Source organism: Gallinula chloropus (assembly GCF_964237585.1).
Source record: "Gallinula chloropus genome assembly, chromosome: 5".
Classification (NCBI taxonomy): Eukaryota; Metazoa; Chordata; class Aves; order Gruiformes; family Rallidae; genus Gallinula; species Gallinula chloropus.
The window spans coordinates 43777153-43799011 of record NC_140090.1 but is presented as its reverse complement, the minus strand read 5'-3'; the positions used below and the strand labels follow the sequence as shown (position 1 = coordinate 43799011).

Sequence of the window (21859 nt, the reverse complement as noted above, 5' to 3'; positions counted from 1 at the left end):
GAATGAGCAGGTGGCAGCGGAAGGATCATTAGGGTGATAGAAGTGATAATTTGTTTGACCTAGTAGCTGCTGTAATTGGTGGCCATCCCTTTGAATATGAATATCCTGTTGAATATTTCCAGTATAATCCCCCTAGGAACAAAGTGAGCACCCTCAGATCTCCTCTAGGAGACTCTTCTTACTGCTGAGGCAGAGGCGGAGGGCAGGCGCCACCGAGTGCTTTAAAAACGTTGCTCTCCCCTCAATTGGCAGGAGCATCTTGGCATGATTACGTCTTCTGTGTATAGCTCTAATTAAAGGTCTAGGTATCAACTAGTCTCTTGTTTTTCCCTGGCCTGTAGCATTGTGTGTTGGTTGGAATGCTTCATTTTAAGCAGAAGGCTTACCTGTAAAGGCCCAACCGGCACACGTACTGCTCTGAGATGTCTTTGGATACAGATGAGGTGTAATTTAAAACAAAAATGCATACGGGAAGGAGGCATCCGTGTTCTACTGAATTTCACTCTGAGGTGAGCGTATAGCCCACCTGCCTGTCTTCAACACGCCTCAAAGGGTGAAAGCGGTAACTGTGCCTCAAATTCACTTTCAGAGATGAGTGGCCAACCTTGCGACAGCACTTTCAGATTCAGAAAAAAAAAACCCCAACCTTAAAATTGGTATTTTCCACTTCAGTGTTCCCTCCTCGTGACATCCTCCCAAGCTAACGTCAGTCACGCTCAGCCTGGTGTGCGTGCGGATCCTTCTAAGTGTTCCACCTGTTAATGGGGCATGAAGTGTAAGGGTGATACACACATCAGTTTGAATGATGACCAGACCTTAACTTTAAGAATGAGCTAGTAAATTACGCAGATGTGACTTGGAAGGAACCTCTTTTCCTGATGAAAAGCCTCTTGGGTATGAGAAGGACCTCATCTCCCTGTCCAGTTCTCTACAGCATCTCTCACATCTTACCGTCTTGAGAAGAACCCGGTTCCCCCTGGGGGAAACCTTCTCTTTCCAAGTATAACTGGGGGGAGATACGTGTTGAAATGATGATCCAGCAACTGTCAATGTGAGGGAGGCTTTATCGCCTACGTTCCCCCCCCGCCCTTGATTTCCTTTGCCTGACCCTTCTCTCCAGTCCCCCCAAACTCTGCTTTGCATGGGTTATCTGACTAGGTGGGTTATCCAACCATGTGGGTTACCTCAGGAGTCATTTCCAAGCACTGTCACAGCAGGACAGAGGCAGGCGACGAGAAGTGGAAGCTGTGTGGGCAAGATGCTGGTTGGCTGCCTTTCAGGTTCATTTGTTAATGCACCAAAAGATCTCAGCCCCACTGCACGTGCCAAGGTGTCTGATCTGGGGAGTAACAGGGAGTCCAAGCAGGGCTGCTCTTTTCGTGTCTCTCTTTTGGCTGTTGGGGAGGCTTTGTTGAGAAACATTATGTTTTACAGAGTTAAATGACACAGTAACTGAGAAATAAATATATCTTTATTCTTAGAATGTTTATATTCTAAAAACTTTTGTCTGCGGTTACAGTACAATCCAATTTCTTTCTAATTAACTGACCCGGCGTTTGTTCAACAAGTAACTGTAACCTAGGCTTTGAAAAGTTCAAGAACATCCAACTTCTTTTACTCTTTATTTTTTCCTCTTCCTCCCCCAAAGGGATAGCTTACAGTCAAGATTTTGGCGTGATAAATAATAAAATAAACATCTCATTTGTGAACTAGTTGTTGCACTTAACTTTGGTGACTAACAGAGTAGACAGGCATTTAAAAATAATATTCTTTCAGTGTTGAGTGGCTAAAGTATTAGATGTCTATATATTTAATTTATAATATTTTTAAAGTCCACCTTTATTATCTTCAAAAAGGGTCATTTTCTCAGGTTTGTAAAAGGATTTGGGAAGCAATTAAAAAACCCCAAAAAACCAACCCAAAACAAAACCCTGAAGGATGTTTCTGTTTTGTGGCTTGCCAAAGAAAGTTGTCGTAAAACGTGATCTGCTCCAAACCCATGCAACACGATTAACAACTCCTTTCACCATGCACAGCGCTTAGTGTAAGGCAATATGTCAATATGTCTTAGATGATTGCAAATAAGTCAGTATAGGTCAGATCTCTTATCTCAATAAAGACATCTTTATTGCCACCCTGTAAAACAATCACTGCCTAAATTAAATATCTGGGCCAGAGCTCCTTCTTTCTCTTAAAGCTGTCTTTACTTTCAATTATAATAAGCTCTTGCCACAGTAAGCAAAGAGAACTGATAAGATGGGTGCATCTTTCCCCTGACTCTTTTAGATGGGATTTATCCTAATTGTTAATTAAATCCGGCTGTAATGTAACATATTAACAATAGGTAATAACATATTGACATAACCCTAACCCAAAGCCTACCCTAACCCCTAAACCTAACCCTAACCCAACCCCTAACCCTAATGACGCTAACCCCTAACTCTAACCCTAAACCTAATGACCCTAACCCTAAAACTAATGACCCTAACCCTAACCCTAATGACCTAACCCTAACTCTGACCCTAACCCTAATGACCCTGACCCAGACCCTAACCCTGACCCTGACCCTAACCCGAACCCTAATGACCCTAACCCTGACCCTAACCCTAATGACCCTGACCCTGACCCCAACCCTAACCCTGATGACCCTGACCCTAACCCTAACCCCAACCCCAACCCCAACCCCAACCTAACCACAGTTAGCACTGTGGCCCTGTGACACAGTTAAATAAATATTAAGACATCATTAATGACTTAAATACCTGAATTGGTTTTACACTGTGACTTTCTACCGAAACAGTGTTGAGAAACTTTAAACGTACACCTGATTATTCCATACATGCTATTTAAAACAGAAGTGAGGAGTAACAACTCTCTTCACACTGCAAATTTCTGGGAGCTCTGCACGCTGACGGAACATATGACATCTGTAGCTACCTGATCCCATCACCTGCTTTAAAAACATATTGCAACTCGGGTGCTTATTGCAGCAGTAATGGTAGTGCCACACTGGCTTTAAATACTTGGTTCTGCTTGCAGTTATAGTTATAAAAGGATGAAAAACATTTGTCACAAATCTCTGTACACGTACTGTAAAAATCACCCTCCACAAAAACAATTTACACCTGTTACGAGCATTTAAAAAAGACATTATGCAGGCTTATCCTTGTCTCACCTATCCTTTCCTTTTCTTGAGAAAGTAATTCTCATCAGTAACATTGCCAGGGCGCTTGTATCTGTAAACATGGCGTGAGGATTCATCTCACCACAAAAGCCGTACGCACGAAAGAAGTCATCCTGATAAATGCTCCAATAGGTAAGGATCCTTTTAATTGGCACAAACCAATGTAAACACGCGCGTTCCCACCCTGCGACAGCCACTCGCTTCCTTAACTGTTGGGTTTTTAGTTGAGATTCAAGATCTCCCAACCCTTCAGGGAGATAAAAACAGGAAGGGTTCCGGTTATGGGCACAGCCAGTTCAGGCCTCTCACGCCTGAAGCCAAGCACAGCCACTACATTAGAAACATTAGTTACTGCAAAGTCTGGCTTCTCACACTCTTGCACCTGCTCCAGCTTTGGTCCTCCTTTGCATTCAATTCCCAGACATTTGCTTTTTCTTAGAAAAGTCAAGCTTCATGATTTAGCTTACCTGTTGGATGCTTAATTAAAAAAAAAAATTAAATGCTTCACCCAACTTTTAGTCCTTTCTCTGAAGGGAACATGAGACTGGAGCTCCTTTTGTGCATTTGTCTAAAGCTGGGATGTACAGCAAAGCCATCAACCTTCTGGAATGTGAAAGCTGTGCTTGAGACACAAGTGGGCCAGACACGTATCGAGGGACAACGTGGCTGCTGGAAGGATTGAGAGTTTTAATGTATGTAATGAAATGCAAAAATGTGCCTGGCTAGGCTTACGGCAGAAAGCAAGCCCAGGATAACAACCTCCTGCTGCTGCTGGCCTTTGAGAAACTTGTGTAGACTTTTCATACCTCCGGGCAGGTAGCAGTTAGTCATTGAAAAAAAATCCAGCACTTTGATGCCGATTAAAGGGATTCTCCTGATGGAAAATAAATTACCGAGCGACATGCTGCCACTAAAATAAACGTACAGCCACGGCACTGCCCAGCAAGGTAACTGCGGTCATTTAAAATAAGCTCTACTAAATAAATAAATAAATAGAAAACCCCTTCGTGTAAACTGAATAAAGTGTCGCGTTTCTTACCATGCCCAAAGAGGGAATGGCATCACTAAATAATATAAATCTTCCATACCATATATGTTTCTATCATAATATATTTGATATGTTTTGGCATGGCCAGGTGGGTAGGAAAAGAGTAGGGCGCTTAACCTCATCTCCACTTAAGCCAAGCTCCTGCATTACTATACGCTGCCAACCGCCCCTTAAAGTGGCTTCGCCTTCTTATCCAGCTTGGATTTCACGCTCGTTTTCCTGGTGGGGCAGGCTGGTTCACCTTTCTTTTGTGCTCTCCATATCTCTCTGGGGTAGTCAACAGGTTCATAGAAGCATTTTGCTGGCTGCAAGCTGTTTTTTTCATCCTTTGCCTTTTTCAGCAAGATCCTCCCTTTTTGAAAGGAATGAGGCTTTGCATCAGGGATGTTGTACGAAGTGTGCTGACTCCCTCGGCTCCTGAAATTAAGAACAGTGGTTATCAGTAGCTATTACTCAGTCTTGCAAAGCAGAAGGTCCCCAAAATGTCCCAAACCCAAACATTTTGGAAGAAAGAAATAACTTTGTTTTACAGGACCAGGGAGAAAGTTAAAAGAGAGTTGTGAGACGTATTGCATTCCTCGATGCTCAAGAGCATCCCTCACTGTAAGAACCCCTGCACGTGTGTGACTGGCAGGCTCGTCATGCATGTTCACCTACGCTTTTATTCATCCACCTCACTGGGGCCACTCACGTCAGGAAACTTCGGCTTTGCTTTTAGGCTTTGATTTGAGAGGGAAGAGGAAAGGGGACTACAGAAATTGATGGGGTAAAGGGTACGAAAGCTTCAAGGCCAAAATATGCCAAGTTCTTTGTGCTCTGTAAGGTGGCTCAGGCCCAGCAGGGTTTGCCGAGATGACGAGTTGAGGTGAAGTAACAACATGGTGCCTGGTGCTGCACAGGCTGAACCGTGCCCTCTGCTCTGAAATTTTACATTGAAATAGCAGTTCTGCGGTTCAGCTAAGATTGTTACAGCCCTTTCTAACATATCTTGGGCTGCTTTACAGTAGGTACACGTAGTGTAACAGCAGCACCACCAATGAAAGGCACCAGCTCATGTCTGCCCAGGTACCATGGCTGAAGTGAGGAACAGATGTGCTGATGATGTAAGAGTCAATCTCTTAAGGGTTCCCATGGGGCTATTTCCCATAGCTCGTTATTTCTGGAAACCACATCTCTGTAGTACTGCTTCTCCTGGGAGTTAAACAGTATCATACACTTGATAAAGCCAGTTTTGGGAAAAAGGCTTCAGTTGTTCAAGCGTGTAAAGTGCAAGCCCTCTCCTGGCCTTGAAAAGACCAGAAGGGTCTCACAAAAGCCCTGTGTTTGCTGGTGGGAGGTAGCGAGGGTTGGTCAATGACTCAGGAACCGAGTTCTACCTACAAACCAGTTCTGCCTGGTTGGCAGCTTTGCCAACCAGACTTTGCTACAAGGAGATCTGAGAGGGGAAATACCATGCAGGTCTCAGCTGGAGCCTGCAGGTTCTGTGCCTGGGTCTGACCCTTTTCTAGAGCTTAGAAACAGCTTGTATAAGCCCACAAGTGTTGGACACTCCAGTTTGCAATTGCTTCTTGGGCACCGTTTGTTGCAGTCTGTTACTTGGTGGCTGTTAGAAGATGTAGTGCTCTGTTTTGCTCAAGTTGTTGTTACAGTGGAAAAGCTACATCACTTATTCCCAAAGCACATGCGGGCATTCCTGTCACTTCTCTAGTCACTCGGCCACCACACTGCACGATACCCCTAGGTGTTCAGGGCTAGCACGATCAGAGGGGGTTGCCTGAAAGAGCTAAACTGTATTTTAATCAAGTGACTTCACAGCAGAGAAGGACTTCCACCCCTCACTCTCAGTCAGGGTCAGGGGGTATCTCTCTCAGACAGATGAAGATGGGGGGGGGGGGTCACTGCACATGAAATGCAACGCTGATGGGTCCAGATGCAGAGAACTGTTTTCACATCGAAAGCAGCAGCTCCTTGATACAAGTGGCTGTGAGAGTCTGGCTTCTACTCCAAGGTACTCTGTCTGTCGCAGAGGGGAGAAAGGCTGGTTCAAGCTGCCCCGCTGCCACAGGCACTTCAGAAAAATCCTGCTCTTGCTGTGTTTTCACAAGCAGCAGTCGTTTTTCAAGGCAAGTTTCGATGAATTTGAGAGACCTCATTCTTAGCAGCTTCATGGTGGGAGCTGGCGTTTAAAGCCAATTTAGGCACAGATGTGCAGGCAAGACCCAGTGCCTTTGAGAGACAGTTAGTGAGCATCAGCATCGGGTCCACAGAACAGGCAGAGCAAAAGAAAACTTCCCTACATGTCTGAGCACCCTCACCTCCGTCCTCCCTGTTTCGCTGGACAAGTTGGGATAGTTTTAATCTGGTAACTCCAAATAAACGCTAGTGCTAAAGTCTGGTTATGACAGAGTCTTTTCAAAGGAGAAGTATGGAGGTAGTTAAGCAGAAAGCTCTAAATAATTTCATATATGCCTTTGAACTCCCACTACTTGCCCGCAATTAATGGGTTTTTACCAAACTATGTTATATTTAGACCAAAGACTTGTCAGTGGAAGGACTCATCTCACTGAGTCACTGAATTCTCTGATTATATTTTAATTTTATTTGCCTTGATTCCAATCATATATGACACCCAGAAGCCTGAAAAGCGTATGCACAGTCAACTCAAAGTCTACTTTGGACAACCAACTTTTTCCAGAATATCAAAACAACAGGAAAAAAGAAGAGGTATGAAAGCTATGAAAATAAAAGTAGAAAAAAACAAAGCTAAAGCCCTATGCAGTTCATTATTAATGCAGACACTGCTTATCAGCAAAAGGGTGCTTGGCCAGCTACCTGCTAGAACTGAGGTACATAAAAACAAAACCAACCCAAAGAGCAGAAAGTACAGCCCCTCTCCACAACACAGTAGGCTATACATTGTCTTTTTAGTTTATTTTCCAGCCCATCCACCTGTTCAAGTGTCTCTCAGTCTTCCAGTAACTCTTGAACCTGTCGCTCAAACACAAATCGGTCAGGGATGCAGAAGTCCCAGACCTGGGGTGATTCAACAGGTTTCATGGTGATGGGAAAAAGATCCAAACCCGAGTCCCCACCAAGAATGGTTGCCCTGAGGAAGGATGCACTTGGCCAAGCAGCATGCATGATGCTCTAAGTCAGACACGGGCATTCGTGCCCGAGTCGCAAAGGCACAGGAAACTAGCCCAAATCAGTTCTGCTGCTCCCATGACAGCTGCTTGAGCAACCCAAGACGTTGCTAGTGTGCCCATGCTTTTACATGTGATTTTTAAATTGACATTGTTACTATCAGTTAGGAAATGACAACTGTCTCTCTCCTACTTACAGAATGTTAAGGATATTTTCAGCTGAAACTTGGCCTGTGTTTGCTGAAGAGATTCCTCTGCTGTAGCATTACAACAGGCCACTACCAAAAGCAGGAAGGAGTCATTCAGTTAAAAGAAAAGTCTTTTTTTATAATCTGATTTTAACTTTCATTCAGCATAAATCTGCTTTTTCTTTATTCCATGACACAAACATAGATCATACTTGGATATGGAACCAGATCCACACCCAACCCGACTGAGGTGTTTGGATAAGGTGAAGTGCAAAAGCATGTCCAGTTAAGTCTATTTAAGGAAGTAAGAGAAATGTAACAAGGTATACATACAGGCATCTGGGTTTCTTGTTTAATGAAATATCTGTAAACTGCAAAGAAAACAGAAACAGGATATTAATATTGCACTGTCAAGTAATTAAAGTACAGGGATAAAATACACACAGTCATCCCAAATTGCATTTCCAGTCTCACCTGCTGTTAAAACTGGGAGAATATTTGAGGAAGGAACCAGAACAAAACCCTTTTACAGATTATTCCTCCTCCAGCTTATTACATCTGTTTTTAAAATTTGTAACATGTGAGTTGTTAGCGGCTGGATGTTTTCCCCATTATTTTTATCATGACTATAATCAAAGTAAATTGCTAAAGAAGTGTGGGCTGAATTGAGGTCTTTCACATTAGATTGAACAGTATGGATATGATGAGAAGTAATTATTGTGCTCAAGATAATTAATAAGGGATAGTGCCTGAATGAGGTGTATTAAATTAACCTTCTCTCCAAGCCTTTAATTTTATGGTGGTGATGTTTCCCTTACACAAGTGGCTGGGAAACTCCAGCTATGAGCCCCCAGCCCTGCCTACGGCAGCACTGAAGGGTGGAGGGTGAGAACATGAGTGTTCCTTTCCCCACCCCAAATCCTGAGACCAGCTAGGGGCAGCAGAGCCTCAGCGCCAGCACAAATTTGCATGACTTCACTGTTTGGTGGTTTTTTTACAACAGTTTGGTTCACAGCACAGAAATGCTTTGTCTAGTCCCTCTTTTAGTTGGGGGTCAGAAAAGGAGGGTTTTAATGCCAGCTCAGCCTAAACGGGTCTGGGTACTAAAATTGCTTCTTTGTGTTCATCTCCCATCAGACTAAGTCTCTGAGCACCATTTAAGGAAGTCAAGCAAGTCAGATCTGGCCTCTGAAAAGTATTATGTTCTCATAAACATTCCCTCTGTCTCTGGTATTGCCCACATTTTGCAGATGGGCTTTTGCCCAGCCTAACTTTCCTTTGTCACCTGTCTTGGATGGAGTCTGGAGCCATCTCATAGTGTGCTTTTCTGTAATTACCTCTTGAAGGTCAGGCTGGTTGACATTTGGATGGATGACTGTAGAGGAATGCTGATGTTACTCAGAAAGCAGGGCAGCTGCCTCAAAATTTAGTGTCTTCCCTAAGGGACACTGCTGAGCCAGGGATCCCAGTAAACACATCAAAAGCAGGCGAGATGACTTAATACCAAGGTGCAGCTTTACAGTCCCTCTCTGTTCTTGCAGGCACTGGTTGAGATGTCCTGCATTGGATCTCAGCACACTGACATTTATTCAGGTCCTGCCTAAAGCTCTTTGTCTTCTAAGTGGCCACGGGACTTCTCTGCTTTCCCCTGTCTCATACCTGTTCTGGGCCATGCGGGACCAAATGCCTTTCCTCCCACTTCCTGGGATGAGCGGTTACTCAGCACAGGCAGCACGGGATACTCATTTTAAACTGAAATGTACTTTGGAAGGCATGTGGCTAAAGCTTGCCACGTAAACGTAATGCATTGTAGGGAAAAGACTGAGTTTAAGCTTTAATAACAAGGGCTGTTAAAGAAATCATGTGTAGTGTTCACACAACTTTGGTTCCTAATCCATGGGGGTCAGGCCTGTGGGAATCCAGCACGCGTTGAGTCAGGTGACAGGTAACTCCAAAGATCTCCAAAGAAACTGCCAAATCACCAAGTGATGCCAAAGAAAGTGTTTCTTTCCAGGAGATCCCTGTCTATTTGTACTGGAGAGCCCAAAACTAAACACAATACTCAAGGTGGGGCCTGACCAGGACAGAGTAGAGGGGGAGGATCACCTCCTTTGACCTGCTGGTCACCCTCCTTTTGATGCGCCCCAGGATCCCATTGACCCTCTCTGGGATCTTTTCCCATCTCTAGGTTTTTACTGCTGCTCCTACACTCTTTGCTCCCTTCACTTCGTGTTAAGAGGCACTTTAAAGCGTTAAGTAAAACATGTCTAAAGAAGCATGTTACAAATCCCAACCTGTTTGAAGTAGCCATTAGCCTGTCCCACCGAGCCCACCCGTATTCAAACCCTAAGTACCCTCCCTCCAGCGGTGGGATGACATTGAAGGGAAGGGCTTTACTGGCTTACCACATGCTCGCTGATGTCAGTGTGGGTGCACAGCACCTGCTGATTTTGGTAATACTCTAGCTGCCTTTCTGCCAGGTCCACGCGCTGCAACAGGTTTTCAATGAAGTGCTGGAGCCTGGCTTTTCCCCGGACTTCTTTCTCTGCTGCTTCTTCCAGGAAGTGGTTGAAAGTAACAACCTCTCTGCAAGATGGAAACATTGCAAAGAGGCCACAGTTAAATAACGGGAAGGGCCCTGGTCTCACTGCTGTTGAAAAAATCACCAATGCTTCCCCCATTTTTCATAGCTATAGTCCATGGTGGCTAATTTCCATCCTTCACCTCTACTAAAAGATTTCAACCTTTCTGTGGACACAGTGAAGACCTGGAATCCTGAATGATGACTAAGTTTTATGGGCAGTGGGTTCAGGGTCTTTTGGTCACATTGGAAATAGCCCCTAGCTACAGGGTAGAAATGTCAGTAGGTATCACCCCCTGAGGTATCTGCAAACAGCTACAGCCACTTTCTCTTGGGTTGGTTTTATTTTTTTTTTTGAGGGATTTTTGGTTAGCTGTGTGAATATCAGCTCTAAATATGAAGGGGAATGGATGAACCTCCAAATTAATCTTCCTGGTTGATCATAATCTTGCAATGGTAGTTTAATTAGCTACCAGTACTTAAACTTAAAAAGAGCTTCTGTGGCCATTAAATTTCATTTTGGCTACAATCCCGTGAGTACATCAAAGCACAGTGTTATGATCTGGAGCCAGTGGAAGCACGGGAGATTAAGAGATAATCTGTAGATTACAGGCTGAGGAGTATGTGCGTGGGAAGGGCAAGTTTTAGGCCAGTTGTTCAGAAATGTTTCTTGTCTGGTAACACAGAAACAGTCAGCACCCTTGGCTGTGAAAGGTCCCAGCTCGTTTGGAAGTGTCCTGGTGCTATCAGTTTACTATCAGCAGATAGGCCACTCTGTGGACCTCGGGTATCAGAGGAATTAATGTGTGAGAAGTTTGGTTATTGAGCCATGTAGCACAACAAACCTGTGCATGTGGGACTTCCCCCATTGATGCGTACCTGGATTTAAATAGCTCTTGCTTTGCTGATGAAACTGTGTTAGCTTTTGCTTTGTACAGAATGGAGGGCACGGGAGTTGGGGGAACCCATGCTTCCAAACAAGAAAGGGGTGGGATCATGTGGGAATACATCACCCGAGGAAAAAGCATTTTAAGCAGAAAGCAGTTTGGAGCAGAAACAGCCCTTTGAAGCTTAGCTTGTTTATAAGCAACCCGAAGTTTCTCTACCTTTCGTTGTTTTAACTCAGTAAAGTGGCAGATAATGGTCTCACTTGGTGTAGTTCCTGTAACAGTGAGGTGTCTCATACTAAGAAGGGGCTGGTACCAAGTCAGGCATGGAAATCTGGATTCAGGCTGCATCTCCCTGCTCCAAACCACCGCAGAGCACAGACAGAGCCTGTTTGCATGGCCCATCTAATTGTAGGAATGAGGTTAAAAATGAGCATGCTATTGTTTGGGTGAAGAACATCGGTGAATATTCATTTACATTAACCCACCTACAAAATCAGGCTTAAGAAACAGAGAGCCGCCTTGTTTGTTAAGCTTAGCTCAGTGCATTCCAGTCCACTGCTCTGCACAGTCTCTGCAATCACCGGAGCCACCCAGTGAGAAAAAGCCACCAAGGAAGGAGCCAAAGCGTTCCTCATTAAGCAAAGTTTTAGGCCTTCACTCTCACCACACTTACAGCACGGTAACATGGCACTCCGTCAGGCCAAGGAAGCTTACAAGGATAAGAAAACTCTGCTCCAAATCCCTTACCCCTTGGGTTAGGAGGGAGAATGACGCCCCCAGGATTACGGCTTCCAACGGGTGCCAACATGGCAGCTCCCTGCTCTGCCCAGCCTTCCCACTGGAAGCCGTCAGCCTGGGACACCTCAAGGACATCCCTTCCAAGGGAGCAATTTCCATCATTTTTCTCTGTTCGTTTAGCTGCCTCTGTACAGATTACAGACCCGCCTTTAATAACTTCAGGTAAAAATCTTCCCCCTAGGCTAAAATGGTACCAATGGTACCAGCAGCCCGGAAACTACCTTTAGAAGGACAGGAGCCACCACATACCCACCTACCAGGTCTCAGTCACAGGCCCTGTTGTCCCAATAAGCAGCACTTCTGTCACTTCAGCTACTGTTTCCACTTCATTCCCATCTCTCATACCCATACAGGTAGATGAGATACTTAGGGATATGCTTTAGCATTTCCAGCCTAGTGATTCTGGGATTCTCAGGACAACAACATCAAGGAGCAACTGCTAATAAGTCTCTCTACTTGCTCTAACAGCTCTTCCCCAGAGAGCCGGCTATGCCTTGCTTGCCTGATGGGAGCTCCCAAAAGAACTTTACCCTCCTCCCACCATGAACAATAGGGAAATGGTTTAAAGAACTCGTGTAGCTTCCTGCAGCTGCTGTTTATCTGTTTATTTGCCTTACTTGTCTCTTGTAGTTTGCCCAGACTTTTTCTTAGCCATACTGATGGCCCTCTCCCTTAAATTCTACTTCTAGATAACCATGATTATTTTTTTGCTCATGAGCTTTACGTTACTTTCATTTTATTTCTCCAGCCCACTGCCAATCTTTTTTTGGGGGGGGGAATTATGTGATACAGCTTCTATCTTTTACTCTCTGTTCTTATGCTTGTGGAAAGATGGATGTTCAGAGAGGAGATGCTGCTCCTCATGAAGTCGGGGGGAAGCAGAGCCTGTAAATGTTGTGGGACTCACTTGGTAGAGGCATACAGTGGCGCGGGCCCACTGGGTGCAGTGCCTCGACAGAACAGACTCACCTGAAACAGAAATTATTTGTCAAGCCTGGCTCAGACCTGAAACGCTGCCCTTTCTAATGAGAGGTCTCTGCTACCCTGTGCTGACCATTTGACGTCTGGAGCACTGTTGCTCTACTGAGAAAAGCTTATGTAGAGTTACTAGCTCCCCTGCTCTCAGCATCACCTCTTCCCTACTGGGCTGTGCCCCTCTGCTTGCTCTCTGCCTGTCAGCCTGCAGCCTCCTGCCCCGGCTCACTCAGCTGTGCCCTGGCACTTGCTGTAGCTCTGGGAGCTCTGGGTCCTGCCACTAATATTTCCTGAATGGAGTAGATGATGCTCAGTGCAGCTCAGATCTCTGTGAATTTCTGTAGGGGATAGCAGAGTGATCTTACATGCCAGCTCATAGTTTACTACACTGATATTTAGGTACATTGTATAGTGAAACATATTGTCAGAGGGCTGTGATGAGGCAGCAGGGAGAAAGGTGGGTTCCTTCCTTTGCCTTGGGTGCAAGGATTTGTCTGATCCTTTCAGGAGGAGGGATCGCTGCTGCTGCTGCCTGGAGAGCAGAGGGCACACCAAACTGCCAGTGGCTTGTGGCAACAAGGGGAGGCAAACACAAGAGAAAGGCTGCCAGGGAAGAGCTCTTCCCAGAGCCAGGGGAAATTTATGGCAGCGCAGCAGGCAACTCAGAGGTGCTCAGCTGAGAAAAAAAAATGCAGAGAAGGACTCGCTGTAGGCAAGAAAGATATTTGCTGCAGAGGCTTTTTTTTATTATTATTCTGACTCTGCCAGGACAATTAACCTGTGCTAACTAACCAGACTTAGCTAGTTTGGTGCTTTGCATTCCACCTGCAGCCTAGGCTGCCCTCATAGAAAAACTGCACACAGCCTGCCTTGAAACTCAGCCTGAAACCGCCTTTGTGGAGGCTGTCGTGAAAAGGCATGAGATGTGGTAAATAAACCTACCTATCACAGGCTGACTAGGTGACGTTAATTATTCTGCCTTCACCACTACATGATACAGTGCTCCGTGCAAGACTAGTGAGCTCCAGCTCCTGCTGTACCGGAGCAGCGCTGGCACGGGGACCCTGCGGACACCCTGAGTGTTTGCAGGGCTTTCATCAGTTAAGCATGTAATACCCAGAGTGGCTGCAGAGGCTGGGACAGCTCCAGCTCCCAAACAACTGACAAGAAGGGCTAATGATTTCTCACATTGCGACTAAGCCCTTCTACAGATATGTAATACCGGTCCTGGGACTATTTACAGGAACTTTAAGACCTGCAACAGCTCTGTAGGAGGGCAAGCATAAGGCTCTATGTAGACTCTGCACCCAAATATCAAATCCCTTCAGAGACCTGCATTTGAAGTAACTTGGCCTTAAACCAAGCACTTATTTTACCTGAAGATGGGAAAGTTCCTACTGCCGTAAGGGGTGAAGTGATCTACCAGTGAAAGTTTCACAGGTTGTATACCTATGAAAATATTTAAAATATGTAGAATCAGTTGTCTGGATTGGAAGAGACCCTTAAGATATCAAGTCCAACCACAGCCTAATCCTGCCTAGCCCACTGCTAGATCATGTCCTTCAGCACTTCATCCACACGCCTTTTGAATGCCTCCAGGGATGGTGACTCCACCACTTCCCTGTGCAGCCTGTTCCAGTGCCTGAAACCCCTTTTAGTAGAGAAATTCTTCCTGATATCTGACCTAAATCTCCCCTGGGGCAATTTAAAGCCATTTCCTCTTGTCCTATTGCTTGTCACCTGAGAGCAGAGACCAGCCCCGACATCTCTGCAACCACCTTGCAGGTAGCTGTAGAGAGCTATGAGGTCTCCCCTCAGCCTCCTTTTCTCAAGGCTAAAATGCCTCAGCTCCCTCAGCTGCTCCTCACAGGACATGCTCCAGACCCTTCACCAGCTCCATCACCCTCATTTGCACATGCTCCGGCATCGCAACATCCTTCCCGTAGTGAGGGGTCCAAAGCTGCACACAGCACTCGAGGTGCGGCCTCACCATTGCTGAGTACAGGGGCACAATTCCTTCCCTGGACCTTCTGGCTGTGCTATTCCTGACACAAGCTAGGATGCCATTGGCCTTCTTGGCCACCCAGGCACGCTGCTGGCTCATGCCCAGACAGCTGTCCACTAAACACCCCTAGGTCACAGAATCACAGAATCTTAGGGGTTGGAAGGGACCTCAAGAGATCATCGGGTCCAACCCCCCTGCCAAAGCAGGCTCCCTATCTCATATTACACAGATAGGCATCCAGACGAGACTTGAATATCTCCAGAGAAGGAGACTCAACCACCTCCCAGATTCCCTGATCTCTGGTAAGAGAAACAACCATTCAGAGACCAAGAGAAGACTGGTTTCCTTTACTTCCTTAGAAATAGGATAAGGAGGTGTTTTGGGGAAGAAGGCCTTTTCTTCATCTTCTTATAAAGAGGAACAACTTTTCAGCTACACTGACTCGATATCAATGCTAGTTTTGGTAAAAGTTATCCCTGTTATTCACAAGATTGCTCATTAAATAAAGAAATCCAAAGAAGCTGATGAAAGCATTTATTTCTGAAGGTCAGCAAGTATCAAAGCAGTCCCTAAGGGCTTCCTTTGACTTTACACAACCTGCAGTGAGAACTCCTGCTTCTGCAGTTTCCATTAAGCGGTCTTGTTTGGCTTTCTAATCATCTGGACTTCTTCCAGAAATCAAAGCCAAAGCCGAGATCCTCCTTTTTTTTTTTGAAGGAGGGCCTTTTCAGCACACCGTTAGGTTTCTGAACACACAAAGGACTGAGTAGACAGGTCTCAGAAGTTACCAACAGTTCACAAGAGAGCTAGACAAGTAACAGGTCTCCTCTACCAGAGCATACCACCCAGCGCCTTCCCATTGCTGGGGCAAAGCTAAGCATCCCAGGCATTTTTGGAGCTTCACATGTGAAGAGCTGCCCTGGAAAGTACTGGTTCTGTTTTTACAGAGCATTGTTTATACCTTTCTGTCTCAATTTGCCTTTTCAACTGTTAAAGCACACAGTGCGTTTTTTGATGGCACTATCTCCTGCTATCCCCCAAGATGGGGAATGCAGGAACCATCTGAATGAGGGGAACACACCCCCCCCCCCCGCACATTCTTTTAACTTTTTCCTAGGTGAACTCTTCCAGTTCTTAGAGCCTGCCTCCCGTCCCAGACTCCTCAGAGTAACTTCTACGAGGCAGTGCTATGGGGCTAGGCACAGGCACATGCAAGGATGTAGTAGGACATGTCCCTCGGTACTCTGGGCTGATGTTTTCATCCTACCCACTAGCAAGCATTAGGCTCATTTACCTTTCTTTTTCTGTAAATCCACAACTTCTGCTGCCTTGTCCTTTTCACAGACCCTTTGCTGTCTTCCCTATATCACAGTTGTTCTTGCTACCCCAATTTCCCCTTCATTTCCTCACACTCCTCTTTTCCAACAAGCTCCATTCTTCTGCAGCACCACAGAACTCTGGTTCTGCTCCCCTGCATGCTTTCTGCTGACAGCCACCTTTTTTCCTGTGGATCTCAAGCCTTGGATTTTAAATACAGGTTCTGTGTTTAGCTTGGGGTGAGAGTCACTACCACCTAGCCTGGATGCTGAACTTCGGATATCTGAAGTTAAGAGGGCTGCACACCTAAGGTCCCCCTCCAAGATACTTGTCTAGAAATAGGATGGATCACTGTGAAAAAGCCCTTAAGGGGAGTCAGATGGACACGAACACCAAACACTTATCTTCACAACCTCCTCGCAGCTTTACTTTCAAACCTGCCTTGGTTCCACTAGTATCTTTAGGTTCACCTTGAGTCCTTCTATTCCATGAGGACTATGTGATACTTCCAAAAAGATTAGAGGTTCTGTCACATATCCCTTCAAGGAAAATGCAGGCTCTAGCAGCTCAGATCCTACCACCTTTGCTGTTCCCTCTCCCAGGAAATCTATAGCACTGCTTTTGAAACCAAGGACTCCTACTGACAAAGGAGCCATCAGCATCTTTTCTTTCCAGTCCTTAGGCTACAATGATGAGAGCCCTCCAAACTTCCTACACTGAACTCCTACAACCACCTTCCTTATTTCTTCTGAAGATCAGCGTCATGGCAACTAGCACTTCTCGTCCTCTCTTTGTAAGCTGATGAATTGCCTTAGAGGCACTCCATTACCAAGGCTCTTTACTTGCATTCTTCTAAAATAAGTTGCATCACTCTAAAAAGCCTGAAAGGTCTCCGCAACCACTAAACAAACTAAGTAGTTCGTGTATAAATAATGTATCAGCTATCACTACACTTTTAATGGATGCAGCATGAACGTATTTTTAGGCAGCCTAGGTTAGTCAGAACAGCTCTCGACTCTGGCATCTGCTTCCCACCGCCATAAAAGCAATTCTGGTTCCACCTCCACCAAAACCACCTCCTTGGACGCAGCCTTTCCAGCACTGCCTCCAGTAGAGCTTTGCAGCTGCACGAGAGCCCATCCTGCTCCGCAGGCAGCCCATGCAGCGGATGGCTTCGGGAAAAGAAGTGCTGTTGGGAATTCTTACGTACTTCCTCCAGCCCTCACCCGCCTGTCTCTTCTTAAAAAGATAACGGATTAGAGGGTCAGCCTGAATCAGATTACACGCTGATGATGGCTTCTACTTGTCCCTACCCCTGTGAAAGCAGGAACACACGTAGGTGCTATGTAAAAGGTTAGTGACCAGGGGACTCAGGCATGAAAGCCACCTGCTTGGGCAGCTGTCCCCAGCCTTTTGGAAGGGGGCACATGGTCACAGGGGACACGACTCCAGAATAATCAGAACCTGGGGAGCACCAGGCTCTCTTATAACCAGCAATCCACTGAACCATCTCCCACCCTTCCCCGTCTTCTCCCCCCAAAAGGTGGGGCGCTGGCCAGCCCGTGCCAAGCCACCAGCTCTCGCGCCCCACTCACTCCTCTTTGCGGTGAAGCTCCTCCTCAGACTCGGTGAGGCGTTGCTTCAGGGCCGCGATCATCTCCACCGCCACGTCCACCTGCCTGTTCAGGGCCCGCTCCCGCCGCTGCACCTCCTGCTTCTTCTGGGACAGCTGCACAAAGGCCGCCCGCACCTCCAGTAGCTCCGCCGTCTTCTGGGCCAGCTCTCTGGTAAGCTTGTCAATGCGCTTCTCGATCGTTTTGTCCACAGCCTCCACCATCCTGTTAAACTTCTCCCTGACGTGTGCCTCGAAGGAGGCCTTGGGGTCGGCAGCCGGGAGGCCGGCTTTGGACATCTGCTTGCAGGGAGAGTCAGCCGACGCGTAGCGCGCAACATAGGAGACGGGCTGCTCGGCTTCCACGTCCAGAGGCTGCCCGCGCTTTCCGCCCTCACAGGATGCCTCGCAAAAATTCAGGTAGGAGCCTTTGTGCCCCACGGCACCGGCGGGGCTCCCCAGCCCGCCCTGGGCGGCAGGCTCCGGCGAGGAGACGAGCTCCGTGTCTTTCAGGGGCGAGAAGAGGCTGCTTTTGCTCAGGAGGCTTCTCTCCTCGTAGCTGTGGCTGTACTGCAGGTGAGCTCGCAGGGAGGAGAGGCTCCGGAACCTGGTGCGGTCGCCGCATCGCGGGCAGCGGAAGGGGAGGCAGACGCTGACGCTGCCGAGCGGCTCCTGCCAGGGGTGCCTGCCTTCGTCCCGGGCGGTCTGTTGCATTCCTCGCTGGGCCCTGGGTGGGAGAAAACAGCCCCGCGTTCACGCCCGCCCGGGGCCGGGGCGGCCCGCAGGCAAACTTGGGAAACTTTCCGGGAGGATTTTTCAGGGCTACCTCGCCATCTCCGCCGCCCGGGGGAAGGCACCTGCCCGTCGCGGCCAGCCGCAGGGCCCGGCGGCGCGGCTCCGCTCGCCTCGGCCGCCGCTTGCCCGGGCCTTCCGCGGGAGCGGGGCCGGGCGCGGACGGTCGTCGCCGTCCCCGCACTCACCCGACTTGTTGGCAGCGGCGGTACCAGTGACGGCGGCACGGCGGCGGAGTCGTTTTCAGCAGAGCCGTAAATCAGGCCGAGCGCGGCGGTGCCGCCGCCGCCACACGCTCTCGCCGCCCGGCCGCCGCCGCGGGGCGGGGCGGGGCGGAGCCGAGTTGGGCTGGGCTGGGCTGGGAAGAGGAGGGGAGGGGAGGCTGGTACGGGGCGGTGCTGGGCCCTGGTGTGAGCAGCGAGTTGGAGCCGGGCGGCCGCGGGTCCAGGCAGAACGGAGCTGGGACGAGCCAGGGCCATTCACCGTTCCCGCCCCCGCCTGCCTCGGGCACCTGGAAGTTGGGGTTCGGGGGTGGTCTTGCGGGCGTCCCGTCAGCGGTGAGCCGTCAGGGGTGTGGGGGTGTGCCAGGGGGATGCGGGAAGGTCAGGCAGTTCATGGGTGATGCACTGCTGGACCTGGTGCTCACCAATGTGGGGGAGATCATTAAAGGTGTTAAGGTTGGAGACAGCCTGGGCTGCAGCGACCATGCCCTAGTTGAGTTTGTGATCTCAAGGAATGTGGGCCTGGCAAAGAGTGGGATCAGGACCCTGAACTTTAGGAGAGCAAACTTTAGGCTGTTTAAGGACTTGTTGGCCAAGATCTCCTGGGAGGTGGTCCTTAGAGACAGAAATGTTGAGGAAAGTTGGCTACTCTTTAAGGATGCCTTTCTGAGAGCTCAAGAGTCCCTCTGAATAAGAAAGTGGGCAGGAGAGGCAGGAGGTCAGCATGGCTAGGCAAGGACCTGCTGGCCAAACTGAGGGAAAAGAAAGGCAAATACAAGCTCTGGAAACAAGGGTGTGTTGCCTGGAAAGAATACAGGGATGCTGTTTGGACTTGCAGAGACGGGATCAGGAAAGCCAAGGCGCAGATGGAACTGAACTTGGCGAGGGATGTTAAAAACAACAAGAAGGAATTTTACAGGTACATTGGCCAGAAGAGACAGGCCAAAGAGAGCATACCCCCCTTGGTAAATGAGAAAGGAGAATTGGCTGCAACTGATGTGGAGAAGGCTGAGGTACTGAATGAGTCCTTTGCCTCAGTCTTCTCTGGCAACCAGGATTCTCACAATTCTCAAGACCCAGAACCTTGCATCCCTGGACCTCTAGGTGGGAACTGGGGGAGTAAATTCCCCCCACCCCCACTGTAAGGGGAGAGCAAGTCTGAAACCATCTCATGAGACTGAGTGTCTACAAGTCTATGGGGACGGATGACATGCATCCCAGGGTCCTGGAGGAGCTGCTGATGTGGTTCCTGAGCCACTCTCCATCATATTTGAAAAGTGGTGGCTGTCCGGCGAGGTCCCTGGGGACTGGAAAAAGGGTCACATCACTCCCATTTATAAGAAGAGGAGCAAGGAAGACCCAGGGAATTACAGGCCAGTGAGCCTCACCTCTGTGCCTGGGAAGATCATGGAACAGATCCTCCTGGAAGACATGTTAGAGCACGAGGGACGAGCATGTGATCCGGGACAGCCAGCACGGCTTCACCAAGGGAAGGTCGTGCCTTACCAATCTGGTGACCTTCTATGATGGAGTGACAGCATTGGGGGATAAAGGGAAGGCAACCGATGTCATCTACCTGGACTTGTGCAAGGCCTTTGACACAGTCCCCCATCACATCCTTATCTCTAAATTGGAGAGATGTGGATTTGATGGGTGGACCATCCAGTGGATAAGAAACTGGCTGACAGACAAAGGGTGGTGGTGAATGAGTCTATATTCAGGTGGAGGCTGGTGACGAGCGGTGTACCCCAGGGGTCTGTCTTGGGACCGGTGCTCTTTAACATCTTTATGATGCTCTTTAACATCTTGATGATGGAATTGAGTACACCCTCAGCAAGTCTGTGGATGACACCAAGCTGAGTGGTGCGGTTGACACAACAGAAGGAAAGGAAGAGGAATCTTGACAGGCTGGAAAGGTGGGCCCGGGTGAACCTAATGAGGTTCAACACTGCGAAGTGTCAGGTGTTGCACTTGGGCTGGAAGAATGCCAGACATAGACACAGACTGGGAGAAGAGCTCCTTGAAAGTAGCCCTGCTGAGAAGGACCTGGGGATGATTAGAGGGCTGGAGCACCTCCCCTACGAAGAGAGGCTGGGGGAGCTGGGCTTGTTCAGCCTGGAGAAGATAAGACTGAGGGGGGACCTCATTACAGCCTTCCAGTACCTGAAGGGAACATACAAACAGGAGGGGAATCAACTTTTTAAAAGGGTAGATAATAGCAGGACAAGGGGGAATGGATTAAAACTAAAGGAAGGAAGGTTTAGATTAGATCCTAGGGGGAAGTTTTTTACAGAGTGGTAAGGTGCTGGAACAGGCTGGCCAGAGAGGTGGTGGATGCCCCGTCCCTGAAGGTGTTCAAGGCTGGGTCGGATGGGGCCCTGGGCAACCTTGTGTAGATCCAGACCTAGAGGTTAGTGGCCCTGCCTGTGGCAGGGGGGTTGGAGCTCTATGATCCTTGGGGTCCCTTCCAACCCATGCCATTCTATGATTCTATGATTCTGTGATTCTATGTTTCTATAGATGTGAGAGTGGATAGCACCCGGGCATGGGTAGTGTGGTGTTTTAATGCTGCGCTTGACAGCCAGAAAGTTCGGGGGTTGTTTGGTTTTCTTTTTCATTAAATACAACTTAATTTAGCCTCAGGATTTAGAGAGGGGGAGGCAGAGGTAGTGGGATTTCCATTCTGAGTAGCAGGAACAGATGTGATAGAGTCACAGACTGGGTTGGGCTAGAAGAAACCTCAAAGCCCATTCAGTCCCAACCCCCTGTCAGGGGCAGGGACACCTCCACCAACCCAGGTTGCCCAAAGACCCATCCAACCTGGCCTTGAACCCTGCTGGGGATCCAGGGGCAGCCACAGCTTCTCTGGGCAGCCAGTGCCAGGGCCTCACCACCCTCATGGTGAGGAATTGCTTCTTTTCATAGGTTAACAGAACCTACCCTGGATCCCCATCAGTGTAACTGATGCTAGAGCATGCTGACAGTGCATCCCCTCAATAAAGGAATACACTTCTGAGCCTTTTGGGGGTTTTTTTGGGTAAAACCACAGATGCATGTCTATTTTTACCAATTTTCGGAAACATGGGCAAAGCTGGTCGTAGTGCA

At 48.0% G+C, this 21859-nt stretch overlaps 1 protein-coding gene across 1 annotated transcript; it reads right to left on the bottom strand.

The window, feature by feature from the left end:
• Window positions 1-4328: 4328 nt before the first annotated feature.
• On the bottom strand, window positions 4329-18455 carry ZNF365 (zinc finger protein 365; the record flags this gene model as incomplete). Its single annotated transcript, XM_084265107.1, has 4 exons — window positions 4329-4649; window positions 7897-7934; window positions 9969-10149; window positions 17725-18455. The coding sequence occupies 4 exons, from the start codon at window positions 18453-18455 to the stop codon at window positions 4403-4405; spliced, it is 1197 nt and encodes a 398-aa protein (XP_084121233.1). The 3' UTR covers window positions 4329-4402.
• Window positions 18456-21859: the final 3404 nt, after the last annotated feature.